The sequence below is a fragment of the Cydia fagiglandana genome, chromosome 2 (assembly GCF_963556715.1).
Source record: "Cydia fagiglandana chromosome 2, ilCydFagi1.1, whole genome shotgun sequence".
Classification (NCBI taxonomy): domain Eukaryota; kingdom Metazoa; phylum Arthropoda; class Insecta; order Lepidoptera; family Tortricidae; genus Cydia; species Cydia fagiglandana.
Window position 1 is genome coordinate 3424192 of NC_085933.1, and position 12838 is coordinate 3437029.

Genomic DNA, 12838 nt, shown 5'->3' on the forward strand with positions numbered 1-12838 from the left:
ATATAATATATGGAAGAGGGAAAACGACCCAAACAGGTAAGAGACATATTTTTCTTTTACTGAATTCTTCTTAATACAGGTAGGTACTATAAGAAAAAGCCACGTACATGAGCCATCTTTATGAGCTTTGAAACTTGTCTTTTTCCAAAAGGACCGAAAAAATAAATGCCCATAGTCTCTGATCGAGCCCATAAGGCCCTGAAGGCTTAGTTTATAGCACGCAAAGGTCCACCATAAACTACGCAACTTTGCGCAAAAAATACCTATATAGTACAGGACACGATGACAGAATTGATGACCTCGGCTGTTATTTTGGCAAAGAGTGGCAATAGAACCGAATCATAAAAACGATCAAATACATTTCTAGTGTATGTATGCTTTTGATTTGCATCTGACCATTAGGTTCTATGAAGTATAGGCAATTAAACAGTGGAGTTAGACCAAGATAAGTCGGCATTGATTTTGATAGCCCAGACTGCAGTGGAAGTGTTATTTTAAAAGTCAAATGAAATTATGACGATAAATAACACTTGCACAGTCTGTACTATCAACATCGTGGTAGAGTTATCTTGGACTAACTCTACTTATTTAATGTTTTTTTTTAATAGGGAGCTATAACAGTATGAACGGTTTATTCAAACAAGAAATATATGTAATATATACAAAATAAAAACAATTATAAACTAAAATTAAAACTACATAAAGCTACAACTAAAATAACTACTAAACTAAAATAACCTATAAATAAAAAACTGGCTCCAGTTCAGTGCCTTGGGGCAGGGTGCCAAGAAGGCTATAACATATATATTAATGTCAAAACGTGACGACAATTAAAGTCAGTATTATCACGACTGCACGATAATAAACGTCATGTGATTATTTTATTATATATTAGTTTATAGGTAAACGTGGGTTCAGTACGTTACCTATAAATTATTTAAAAAAATAATCTGCATTCGGACACCATGGAATAAATGAATGAATGGAACTTTTTTTGGCATGATATGATAGTTACATTTAAGTTACAACTTCATGCATTCTCTTAGTAGTTAAAGTAAACAGACTAATATTTTGTTTTGTATAGGTATTTGACAAGTGCATTCCAATTAATTTATCCCTTTATCCACAAAGTTACACAAATACGGACGTACAGCAAGCAGCAAAATTGCATGGACAATTTATGAAGGAATTCATTCAAAAAGTGACCATGCAATTTTGCAGATTGCTGTACAATATTATAAATAATTATAATCCAAGCTCCTATGTCACGAAACATTATAAACACTACTAAATTCGATATCAAAAATAGAATTAATAAATCTATTGATACCCTAGAATCCTATTTCTAATCAATAAATCATAGACTATTTTAGTTTTATACAGGTGTATAGTTTAAACAATGACGGTATAATACAATAATACCGCTGACTTAAAATAAAATTTGGATTTAGCGGGCATAATTTATTACCTAATTAACCTACTAAAATAAAAACACATGTACAATAAATGTTAGTTAAATTTTCCAACTGTGTTTACTTATCATGTATTATTTAAACGTGTCTCGCAATGGACAGATGTGCTTATGATTCTGTTAATGTTAATTGCGATGGTGAACAAAACGATTCGAAAAAGTGGAGATCACTGATTCGGCAGGTAAATATGTATAGTAGGTATAATATACTTTATAAATCCTGTCTATCTTCGTGCCTAAACGAATTTATTAAAAATCTGATATTCAACTCTTTTAAAAATACAGCTCTTTGCGTTTTTCGCGTCTAGAGCAGCCTTGATTTTCTTAAACGACATGACGATACTTATTTTTTTTTTTTCAAAATGTTAACCAACCCAGCAAGAGAGGTAGCGGCCGCCCGCCATTGACCTGGTGGTCTAACATCGAGAGAGACCTTAAGAAAGCCCAATTGCCAAGTCCGACAATCCGGGACCGATGGGCCTGGCGCAGAAGTGTGAGGAGACCCGACCCCAGATAACGGGAGCAGGGACGGACAAAGAAAAAGAAAATGTTAACCAACCGCATTTTCACTCTTGTTTTCTTGTTTGTTACTCCCTCTTAATTTGTTCTTTTGGCATCATTTTGTTTGTTCAAATGACATAATGGGTTGACCGCCAAAAGGTGTACCCCAACAAACTGAAAATGTCATAGAACACAACTGGGTCGTTCTCTCATTTCGTGCAAATCGGTGATATTCTCTCGATTTGTAATTTTTCTTTTAAATGGTAAACTTTTGGGTTTCATCAATGTGTGGATTCATTTATTAACACTTTTCTGCTAAAGGCACCTTTGTAACCTTATTACTTTTCATTTTATAAGGCTACTGGTAATGAACTACGCGCTGGTAATGAAATCGGCCGAGATGGTAATTTTATCAGTGGACGGTAATGAAAAAAACTTATGAAATCGGACATAAAAAGCTTTATTTCAAGAAAATTAACACCAATTAAAATCAACAATATTAAAAACATGTGTCTTAAGCACTGCGTAGATGATCAAACCGACTTGACATACACTTGGGGTTTACAATCCCGACTTATAATGTTCAAGCTAGATGGTACATTGACCATTTACTTATCATTATAAGTCGGGATTGTCAACCCCAAGTGTTTGTCAAATCGGTTTGATCATCTGCGCACCACATCCCATAAGACATAGTTTTCAAATTTTCAAAAATTAGCATAGAAAAAAACATTAACTCACATTTATAGACGGGTCTATCGCGATTTATTTTATTAACTTTATTTACCGACGTTTCGACTCAAGTTTCACTGGTCGTGGTCGCGGCTAACTGATGTCCCAGCAAAATGTCAAAACAGAGATTTGTGCAACTACCCGACGAAAAGTGTATGAAAAAGTTTGGGGTAAACAAACAATACAATAATTAACATTATGTGTTTGAAAATCTGATGTCTTCCCTAAACTTTTTCATACACTTTTCGTCGTGTAGTTGCACAAATCTCTGTTTTGACATTTTGCTGGTAATAAAATACATTCACGATAGACCCATCTATAAATGTGAGTTAATATATAGACAAAATAGTTTTACAAAACTATGTAACAAATGTAATCATGAAAAGTTGTCATAAAACGTCTTCAAAGAAGGGTTTATTGTATAGAGGATAGGGGACGATGCATGAAAAACCGAATTACAACATTACGAAACACGAAAAAATTTCCTCTCTGAATATCAATATTTTAGAAAATAGTTTTAAGGGGATGAATATTAACCATATCTAAATAAATGTCTAAAATTGTGCAAAAGCCCTTTTTTTAATGTTAATGTTCTAAACCTCTTAAGAACCATAATTATTTTGTTGTAAGTAACCGACCATTGTGTTACATAGTTCTATACAACTTTTTGCATTATAAGATTAAATAACAAACATTTTTTTTTATTTAGGAACTACACAAAGTATTAATCAGTCTTTGATCAGTTTGTTATTTTAAACTGTTACATAATTATCATCTCTTGCATATTAATCATTTTAATGGCGAGTTTTGCTAATATTTACCTAAATTAGAGATCAGAAAAATACTTAAAATAATACTACCTACGTCGATTAATGTCTGACATTTGGAAAATACACAATATACCTGCATAAAACTATGAAATAATGAAAAGATGGCATAAAAAGTCTCCCAAAAAAAATATATATATATATATACTTCTGAAAAAGAAGTATTTTGTTACAGCCAATCTTTATTTGTTATTTAATAGTTTTATACAACACTTTCTGTTATAAGATTAAGTAACAAACATAATTATAGTTTTATTCAAAAATAAAACTGTCTTAATCAGCCTTTGATCAGTCTATTATTTTAAAATGTTACATTATTATTAATTAGCTTACTCCCTACACAATTTCGATTAAATTACTCGTATAGCAATTATTTTAATGGCGTGTTTTGCAAATATTTACCCAAATTATAGATCAGAAAAATACTTAAAACAATACTACCTACTTCGATTAATGTTTGATATTTGGAAAATACACAATATACTTGCATAAAACTATGAAATATTGAAAAGATAGCATAAAAGTCTCCTAAAGAAAAATATATACTTCTAAATAAGAAGTATTTTGTTACAGTCGATCTTTATTGGTTATTTAATAGTTTCATACAACACTTTCTCTTAAGATTAAGTAACAAACATAATTATTGCTTTATTCAGAAACTAAACTAAGTTTGAATCAGTCTTTGATCAGTCTATTTTAAATCGTTACATCAGCTACAAAGCTGAGTTTAAACAACTTATTACGCAATTATGATTAAATTACTCGTAAATCAATTATTTCAAAACTTGAGAAGTTTTACAAGTCTTTTACTTAAATTTTAAATTCGGCAAACTGTTAAAACAATACTGTCCACGTCGATTAATGTCTGGCATTGGCAAAGAACAAATTATACGGGACTCGGAGACTGTATCTTCATCGACTATTGTAGGCCAAGAAAATGTATTATTAGTCTTGAATGAGGATTTCTTTAAAAAATGTATTGTGTAGGACGTTCTATCTGAGCAATCTTGAATTTTTCCTATATATGCGTATACTTGCGTCTTCACTTGATATTGTACAATTACCCAGTCACCAACCTTATGTTCTTGGCGCTGATGTGGTATGTTTTCCTTATTTTCGTAATTCTCTGATGTCTGTCCTTGATTGAGCTCCATATTATCATCTACATGTGAATCTGTATTGTTTTCCTTGTTTTCATTATTCTCGGAAGTCTGTCCTTGATTGTGCTCCATATTAACATGTGTACCTGTACTGTTTTTCTTGTTCTCGTCATTCTCTGAAGTCTGTCCTTGATAGACCTCCATATTATCATCTACATGTTTATCTTTTTCCGTAAAAAACTTCGCATCAGATGCAGTTGTAGCGGATATAAATTTTTGAAACTCATCTTGACCGGATTGATGGAATGCTCTAGTTTTTTGGTAAAATTTATGGTTTTGCCAATTAAATTTAACATTTGACAAAATTGTCAGTTTAGGAGATTCTGTTGGCTTATTTATGGCAGTTTCCGGTGTCTCATTTATGGTCGGTTTAGGTGAAGCCATTTTGCTTGTTTCCAAAAAAGTCTGGTCGTCGATTTGGTCGAGAAGTGCAGCATCATCGGTATTCATAATGTCTTGAATGGTTGGGGAGTCCAGATTCAGATCGTAGGTGTTGTCGAGTATAGGTAGTTTTTGTTCTGTACTTGCTTCATAAAATCTCGGGATTTCATTTATATCGTTGTCTGATAATGAAACCGGATTTGCCACCTCGTTATTTAATCTTTCAACATGGGAAGAGCCGCCAGTATTCAAGGTTTCTGTCTCAAAAGCAGTCTGTTCTGTCTCAAGTGCAGTCTGCGTGCTGTCGATCCCTACACTCAGAACTCCTAAGTGTCTATTATGGTGACAAGGGACATAACTGCTATCACAATCGAAACAACTGAGTTTTCGAAAAGCGACAGTGTGCGGTAGTGTCCTACACCATAAAGCCTGTAAACAAAAAGAAAATATTTATTGTATAAAAATATAACATCAATTAAATACATATACACTACAGAGTTTTTGTTACCTGGTGCACATTCATAGTTCCTTTAAACGTTGGAATATTGCGAGGAAATTTCGACTGCAATATAATTTCTTCATCTATAATCATGAGTTTTACGTTGGTAACTCTTTGACTTATGACTTGGACAAAATTCTCAAATGAGTCAACGTCTCCTCCATGCATCACGAAGTTATCTGCAGCTTGTTTAACAACTGCCCCAATACCATCCGGGGCACCCTTGCCATGCCCAGCTTCCAGGTAATTCCATGTTACTCTTTGAATACCCGGTACATGTTGATTGAATTTAGTGATCATATAAAATATGAATCTGTTTCGGTATTGACTGGTTGGCGAGTCGGATAAGAAATGTATTACCTTTAGCGAAGGTACAATTTCTTTAGCCATGTCAATTACTGGTATCAAGTGCGCCCAAACAGATGCTGCATCATGTTGCAAGCACTTACTGACAGTGCAAAATGATTTAGAGTCGGGTTTTTCTTTCGGTCTATCCTTGTAGTACAAAACACCTGTGTGTAGTGATATCTGTCCCCTGCTTCCACCAAAGTGAAACGACTGAATTTCGGCATTGTATTTTAGTGAATAATTTTCACTAAAGTCTATGTGAATAATGATCTCGTCTTCTTTGAGGGTTTTCTTCAATTTTTTAATCGAGGCATACTGCAGAGCAATATTTTTGGCGTGATTCATGAACTTAGGCAGGGTTGTTTCTTCAAAATTTTTAATTATATTTCGTGGATATTCTTCTAATTTCTTCTTTATCGTAACATTCGTTGTTTTTTCTTCTCCTTGTTTTCCTTTGTAGGTCTGTTTTTCTGTTAGCCATTGGTGATATTCAATTTTCGCCTCGTTACTAAATTCCTGGTAGTTAATAACCTTGTTAGCACATTGCGGACAGGTTCTGTCCAAACAATTTTCATTTGTCTCATTGCAGCATATGCTCTTAAGAATCTCTGCACTTGAACCTTCTTTAGTAATAGCCGCTTTTTTCAAAGATTCGATTATTAGGTCTACATTGGAATGCAGTTTGCATAGACATGTATCTCTCTTATTAGGAGAAACAACCCAGGCCGGTCTATATCTACAAAATGTAGAATAACCTACTTTTTCTTCTTCTTTACAAAATTTCTCATGCAATCTCACCATGTCGTTTCTTAAATATCGTTTTTGATGTGTAATTCCTTTACATTTAACATATTCTTTTTTGCCAGCAGCCATTGAGCTGTTAGAATCGTCTTCAAGAAACGTTTTTATTTTCTCTGGTAATGCATTTTGAATCTTCGGTTTTTGTGTCGGAGTTCTACATGGAAAAGGTACTAGATTAAGTACCTGATATTTTTTCATTTGATCTCTATTTTTAATAATTCGACCCACAAACGTCTTCTTCTTTTTCTTTTCTAGTGTTTTGTATTCTTCTTTAAGGTTTTTCGAAACCGCTTCGGCAAATATCAATTTTTTCTTTATTTCTTCTCTTTTATCACCCTTTACTTCTGTCACCATTTCATCGACCCTTTTCTCTATCGAATCTTCAACATTATTTTTGTTTTGTGGTTCAATCGTTATTTTATTAATATCAGCTTTCAGTGTCTTTATCTGCCCTTTAAGTTGTTGCACTATTTTCTTATGTTTGTATCGCAACCTTCTAATGTGTAATTTAGGGTCTGTAATTTTACGAGAAGGCTGCTGAAGGCTGTTTTGTAACATCAATGGGTCGCGTTCCTCCATTCTGTCTTCTACCGACACGTTTTCTGTCATTTCTATGTCACTAGCAGGTGGTGAATTCTCTAATAAGATTCTTTCAATTTTTTGTTGTTCTTTTTTCTTTTTTAAATATCTTAAACTATTTGACCGCCATTTCTTTCTTTGTTCTCTTTGAGCACGTGGTGTCATTTCTTTTATGCTACTAATCTTTTTTTGTTCCTTTCTTAACAAGTAAGTAAGTAAGTAAGTAAATACTCTTTATTGCACCACAAAGAAAAATAAAATAACAGATTTACAGTGTAAATAATGGTAGCAACAGGCGGTCTTATCGCTGTAAGCGATCTCTTCCAGACAACCTTGGGGTAGCAGGATATAAAGAATAGAAAACTACAACAACAACAAGTATCTCTTCCTTTCTTTTTCTCTTTGTATCGCATATAATTCTGGGTTATTTTTTATAATCTCATATTTTTCTTTTTTACTCTGCCTATCTTTTGCTAGTTTGTCTTCTTTGGTCATTTTTTTCTTTGGGTTGGCCATTTTAATGCTAAAACAAACGTGAAAACATTTAAAGCAGTCCTTAGAGAACATTTGACTAAGGTAATCCTACTCCACCATTAATTTCGCCATGTATTTTATAGTTATAGTATAGTAGGCGGTTATCACACTGCCACCGCATTTCGTTGCGAAGTACGGAGCGACGAATTCGCGTGCGACGACGATGATACGGTGGTGTAGTTTGCTCCGTATCTTCGTCCGTAGCTGCGGTGCACGATAAACCACGATTATGAATAAAAAACCGTACGGTACTACTGAGCTCGGTGTGGCAAATCCTGCGGCCCGCACTGCATATCCGTCCGAAAGCGCGAACCGTCATACGATTCGCAACTTCAGACGGAGAAGCGGAGCCAATGTGTTATACCATGTGGTTTTTGCTTACAAATTAAGTCTACAATACAAAGTTACGAACTGCATCACCAGATGCTGCTACGAAGTGCGGAGCAGTGTGAGAACTTCCGTGGAAGAGCCCAAGAAGGTTTTTTTTTTAGAATTACTCAAGCGTGGTAGGTTAACATGATATGAGATACCTTAGTTGAGTACTTCTGTTATACTTATAAGCACGATAGCCGTTTAGGGCAGTCGATTAAAATATTTAAAATATGTTTAATGCTTCATAGTGTCCGATAAGGTTAACCACATACTTAGAAAGAGTATATTATAACAATCTGACAAGTAGGCTTGTCAGATTTTTTATAATATACTTTTTCTTAAGATTAATATTTATCAGACGAACCCCACACATTCAAAACTTATGTATCACAGAAGTACTCAACACATGACCCAAGTAGAGGTAACAGAGCGGCAAGTTTATGTCAATCTACTGCGCTCGAGTAAATCCAAAAACTCCCCGGTTGGGCTCCCCTATTATCACATACAGTTTTAAATGTTTATAACAACGTAATATTTATTATAAATAAGCCTCTTTCCATAAAATGCACTGCCTCGAATATTATTATCATTACCTTCTTAAGTCGTTCATTACCTTCCCCAGTAAAATTGTAAGGAAAAGAAGTGAATGAAACCGATATGAATGAAGTTTTGAAAGTTTTTGTCGCCTACATCAGTTGGCATCAGACCTTAATTTTGCAGAATAAACCATCTGAAAGGCAACACTAAAACACTTCATTACGTATAATTATAATAATGTACACTTGGTACTTACTGTATAAATCACGCGATGGCGATGAAGACTGACGAGAACCACACTCCTTCCCGACACGAGAGATCGTATATATTTTCGCTAACAGCGACATACGGGCGTCCGCTACGAGAGCACGCGGCCAACTGATTGACGAACAATGTGTTGCATCGGCGGTAGGCGCTATATACCCTTGCTATATACCAAAATATAGCTAATCCATTTCTCGCGTCGGTAATGAAGAAATTACTTGAACCATCACTTATAAGGCTGTATAGTTTTTATTATTAACTTTTAGCTTCTAATATTATACGATTTAAACATAACTAAATTAGTCATTTATTAAACAAACAACGAGTTTCCTATTTTTAGTATCTTAAGGTTAAAATGTAGGTCAAAGTTATACCTTCACGCGTTACATGTAGAGATGAATGAAAAAATTGGGTGTTAATTGTACAACATATAAAGAAAATACCTACCTTTTTAGAATTGTTCATTGGAGAGACATATACTTTAGGCCCTATGTTACAACCTTGCATTAACAGATATTCGAAAAAGCCACCACATTTTTGGTAAATTTCCTAAAACACCGATTTGCACGAAATGCGAGAACGACCCAACTATCGATCTAATATTGTTCGTTAATAATTGATACATTTGGCTTCTTGACTAATATAGAGTGTTTTTTTATTCACAGATTTTTATCTGCAGTGGCTTGTGGACGATGTATTTTACACCAGGGTTGTTTTTGGGTGTACCTCCTGTATATATAGCCCAGTCAAGGAAGATTTCAAACTCAACCGAAGCTGTCAGCGCCGAAATGGCATCTTGGATATGTGAGTAAGTTACTAAACTTATAGGTATATGTAACTGTTAATTTTATTTTAACAACTTTTTACGAACTTTCGCAATTACTGACTTATTTCAATATTTAAGAGCCGAAAGTATGCTAATTATATACGGCATCATCTGTTTCAGCGTCCGTGTTTGGCTATGCGGCAATACCCTGGGTACTCGTCATACCATTAATAACAGAAAGATTCGGAAGAAAAGTCTCCTTTTACTTCGTAACTATCAGCTCAATCGCTAGCCACAGCCTTCTGTACTGCAGCACTACGTTGACGGAATTTTTTATAAGTGAAATAGTAACAAGCATTACTTTTGCCTCACACACAACTCTCCTGATGCAAGTAATTGCAGAGTACACATCACCTCGCTATAGAGGAGTGTTCTTGACGTTGAAAGGCGCTAGTATGTTTTGGGGAATATGGATCGCGAATATAATAGGAACCTTTCATCACTGGAAGTATGTTGGTTTGATTGGAGTTGTGTGTTCTGTTTATTGCGGTACAGCTTTATTTTGGCCGGAATCGCCTTATTGGTTGGCATCGAAACGAAGATACCAAGAATGTACAGAAGCCCACTACTGGTTGAAAGGTTACGGTACACAATCCAGAAAGGAGCTAGAAATGCTTATTAACAATCAAAAAAACTATAATGAGAACACATTGACAAAAAGGACGCCAAAATTCAATAAAAGGTTTAGTCAATTGCAATCAGTGATATTTACCGATGAATTTTATAAGCCGATGTTATTAACGTTGACGTTGTATTTACTGTATTATTGTTCCGGAAAGCTGGTTTGCAACATGTATGTTTTAGAAATAGTGACAGAGTTGACCGCAAGTGAGTCGGCTGCTTACCTAACCATGTTGGTACTTGACGGAGTGACTGTATTTGGCATGTATATCGGGTGCTTGCTTTCTAGAATCGTAAAAAGAAGAACTTTATTATTTACCTGTGCGTCAAATGGTGTCTTATTTTTGTATACTGTGTCACTTTACCTCTACTTAATAAAACACGAAATTCTAGAGAAGAACAATATAATTATAATTTCACTGTTAACTGGATTTTCAATATGTATTACTATTGGACCAATGTTATTACTTTCTACTATTTGTGCAGAAATAGTACCGCAAAAATTTAACCAATTGGCATGTTGTATGGTAGGATTGATTGATAAAATAATATTTAGTATTATTTTAAAATTGTCTCCATCGCTTTTTAGAGCACTGGGAATACATGGCAGTTTTTTATTCTATGGTGTATCTTCAAATATTTTCGTTTTGACATTATATAAATATCTTCCAGAAACTAAAGATAAAACACTTTATGAAATCGGCAACTCCTTTAAAAATAAATGGTCAAATGAAAGAGGATCAATAAATACTAATAAATCCATAGTAACTGATAAATAATATTAAGGTATATTAACAAATAACCAAATAAACGTAAATAAATCTATAAGCATTACCTATTAATATATCTGGCATTAATTTCGTCTTTTATATATACCTATATATAAATATACGTTCATCACTGAAAAATATTTTTGACTCTTAATATTTATCTATTTACGGTTGTACATATTATTAAGAATATTACTCGTACTCCTTTAATACTTATATTTTTATTTAAACGAACATATATATGAATATGATACACTTTTATAATTTGAAATTCGAATAAATTACGCGGTAGTAAAATCTCACGCGGATCTCGGACTATTTTACTTAAACTTGGTAACCGTAATTCGCGAACGGAATTCGGGGTAAGAAAAAAGTTTAGACATTTTTATCTTATCTGTATTGGAAGAAAAAATTGTTTGTGGAATTTAAGTTGACTTTTATAGGGAAAGTGAAATGGACTGTTTACCTTATATAGCGTCTTGGGTACTGGACAGCATGGACACTTGGACAGCGATAGATAATACTTATTTTCAGTGTTACCTAGCTAAGGCATAAGGCAATGATATCATTATGGTTTTATTTTACTGCACTACTTTAAACTACGTGTATGTGAGGTGTGCAATAAAGAGTATTGTATTGTATTGTATTGTATTGTACTTTAATGCATTTTTAGGGTTCCGTACCCAAAGGGTAAAACGGGACCCTATTACTAAGAATCTGTGGTCCGTCCGTCCGTCCGTCCGTCCGTCCGTCCGTCTGTCACCAGGCTGTATCTCACGAACCGTGATAGCTAGACAGTTGAAATTTTCACAGATTATGTATTTCTGTTGCCGCTATAACAACAAATACTAAAAACAGAATAAATTAAAAGTTTAAGTCTGGTAAATTTAAACAAACGTGATTTTTGACAGAAGTTAAGCAACGTCGGGCGGGGTCAGTACTTGGATGGGTGACCGTTTTTTTGCCTTTTTTTGCATTATGGCTCATGAAGGGTTCCGCTTCATGAGCGAGTCTGACTCGCACTTGCCCGGTTTTTTGATCTTCGTAACTACACAAGAACTTATATGTAAACAGCTCTTCTAGAACCCTATAACTACGACAACAAACATCCCGACTGATTGCAGCGTGCCGTGCCGAGGCAAATTTGTCTTTAATCCGATTAACGGACCGGTGTAAACATAAACAGCTTCGTTACGGCTTGACTGGACTACGCGCTGTTTGATTGGAGTACGTCCAATCAACTAAATGGCTCGGTTTCGGAATCACAACTCTTTTAAATGGGAAGAACTACACGTACGGTCAACCAAGAAAGTGGTCTACCACATTTCGACTCTATTAATCAGATGATAGAGTCGAAAAGTGGTAGACCACTTTCTTGGCTGACTGTACTACTTTGAGTGAAAAATTGTATGACATTTTCGTTTTAAACCGAGAGTGTAAGTTCGATTGTATGGCGGCGTCCACGGTCGTGTGACTCTCAATTAATTGCCGTATAAAGGATGGCTGAGGCGTCCAATATGTCATTTTCTATGATGGCTAATCGGTGATCACATGGTGTTTTCTATAGAAAACTAAGACGAGGGCCCGGGCCCGGTCTAGCGTGAGTCATCCTTAA

General features: G+C 34.6%; 1 protein-coding gene across 1 annotated transcript; it reads left to right on the forward strand.

The window, feature by feature from the left end:
- The first annotated feature begins 1555 nt into the window (after window positions 1-1555).
- On the forward strand, window positions 1556-11232 carry LOC134671833 (facilitated trehalose transporter Tret1-like). Its single transcript, XM_063529680.1, has 3 exons — window positions 1556-1653; window positions 9672-9810; window positions 9953-11232. Exons 1-3 carry the CDS (start codon window positions 1567-1569, stop codon window positions 11230-11232), a joined length of 1506 nt encoding a protein of 501 aa, XP_063385750.1. The 5' UTR covers window positions 1556-1566.
- The last annotated feature ends 1606 nt before the right edge of the window (window positions 11233-12838 follow it).

Bases quoted from the DNA above. Each gene is read 5' to 3' on its own strand.
- LOC134671833 (XM_063529680.1), top strand. From the start codon at position 1,567: ATGGACAGATGTGCTTATGATTCTGTTAATGTTAATTGCGATGGTGAA. The intron at 1,654-9,671 runs GTAAATATGTAT...TTTTATTCACAG, and splicing joins GGAGATCACTGATTCGGCAG to ATTTTTATCTGCAGTGGCTT. The intron at 9,811-9,952 runs GTGAGTAAGTTA...CATCTGTTTCAG, and splicing joins CGAAATGGCATCTTGGATAT to CGTCCGTGTTTGGCTATGCG.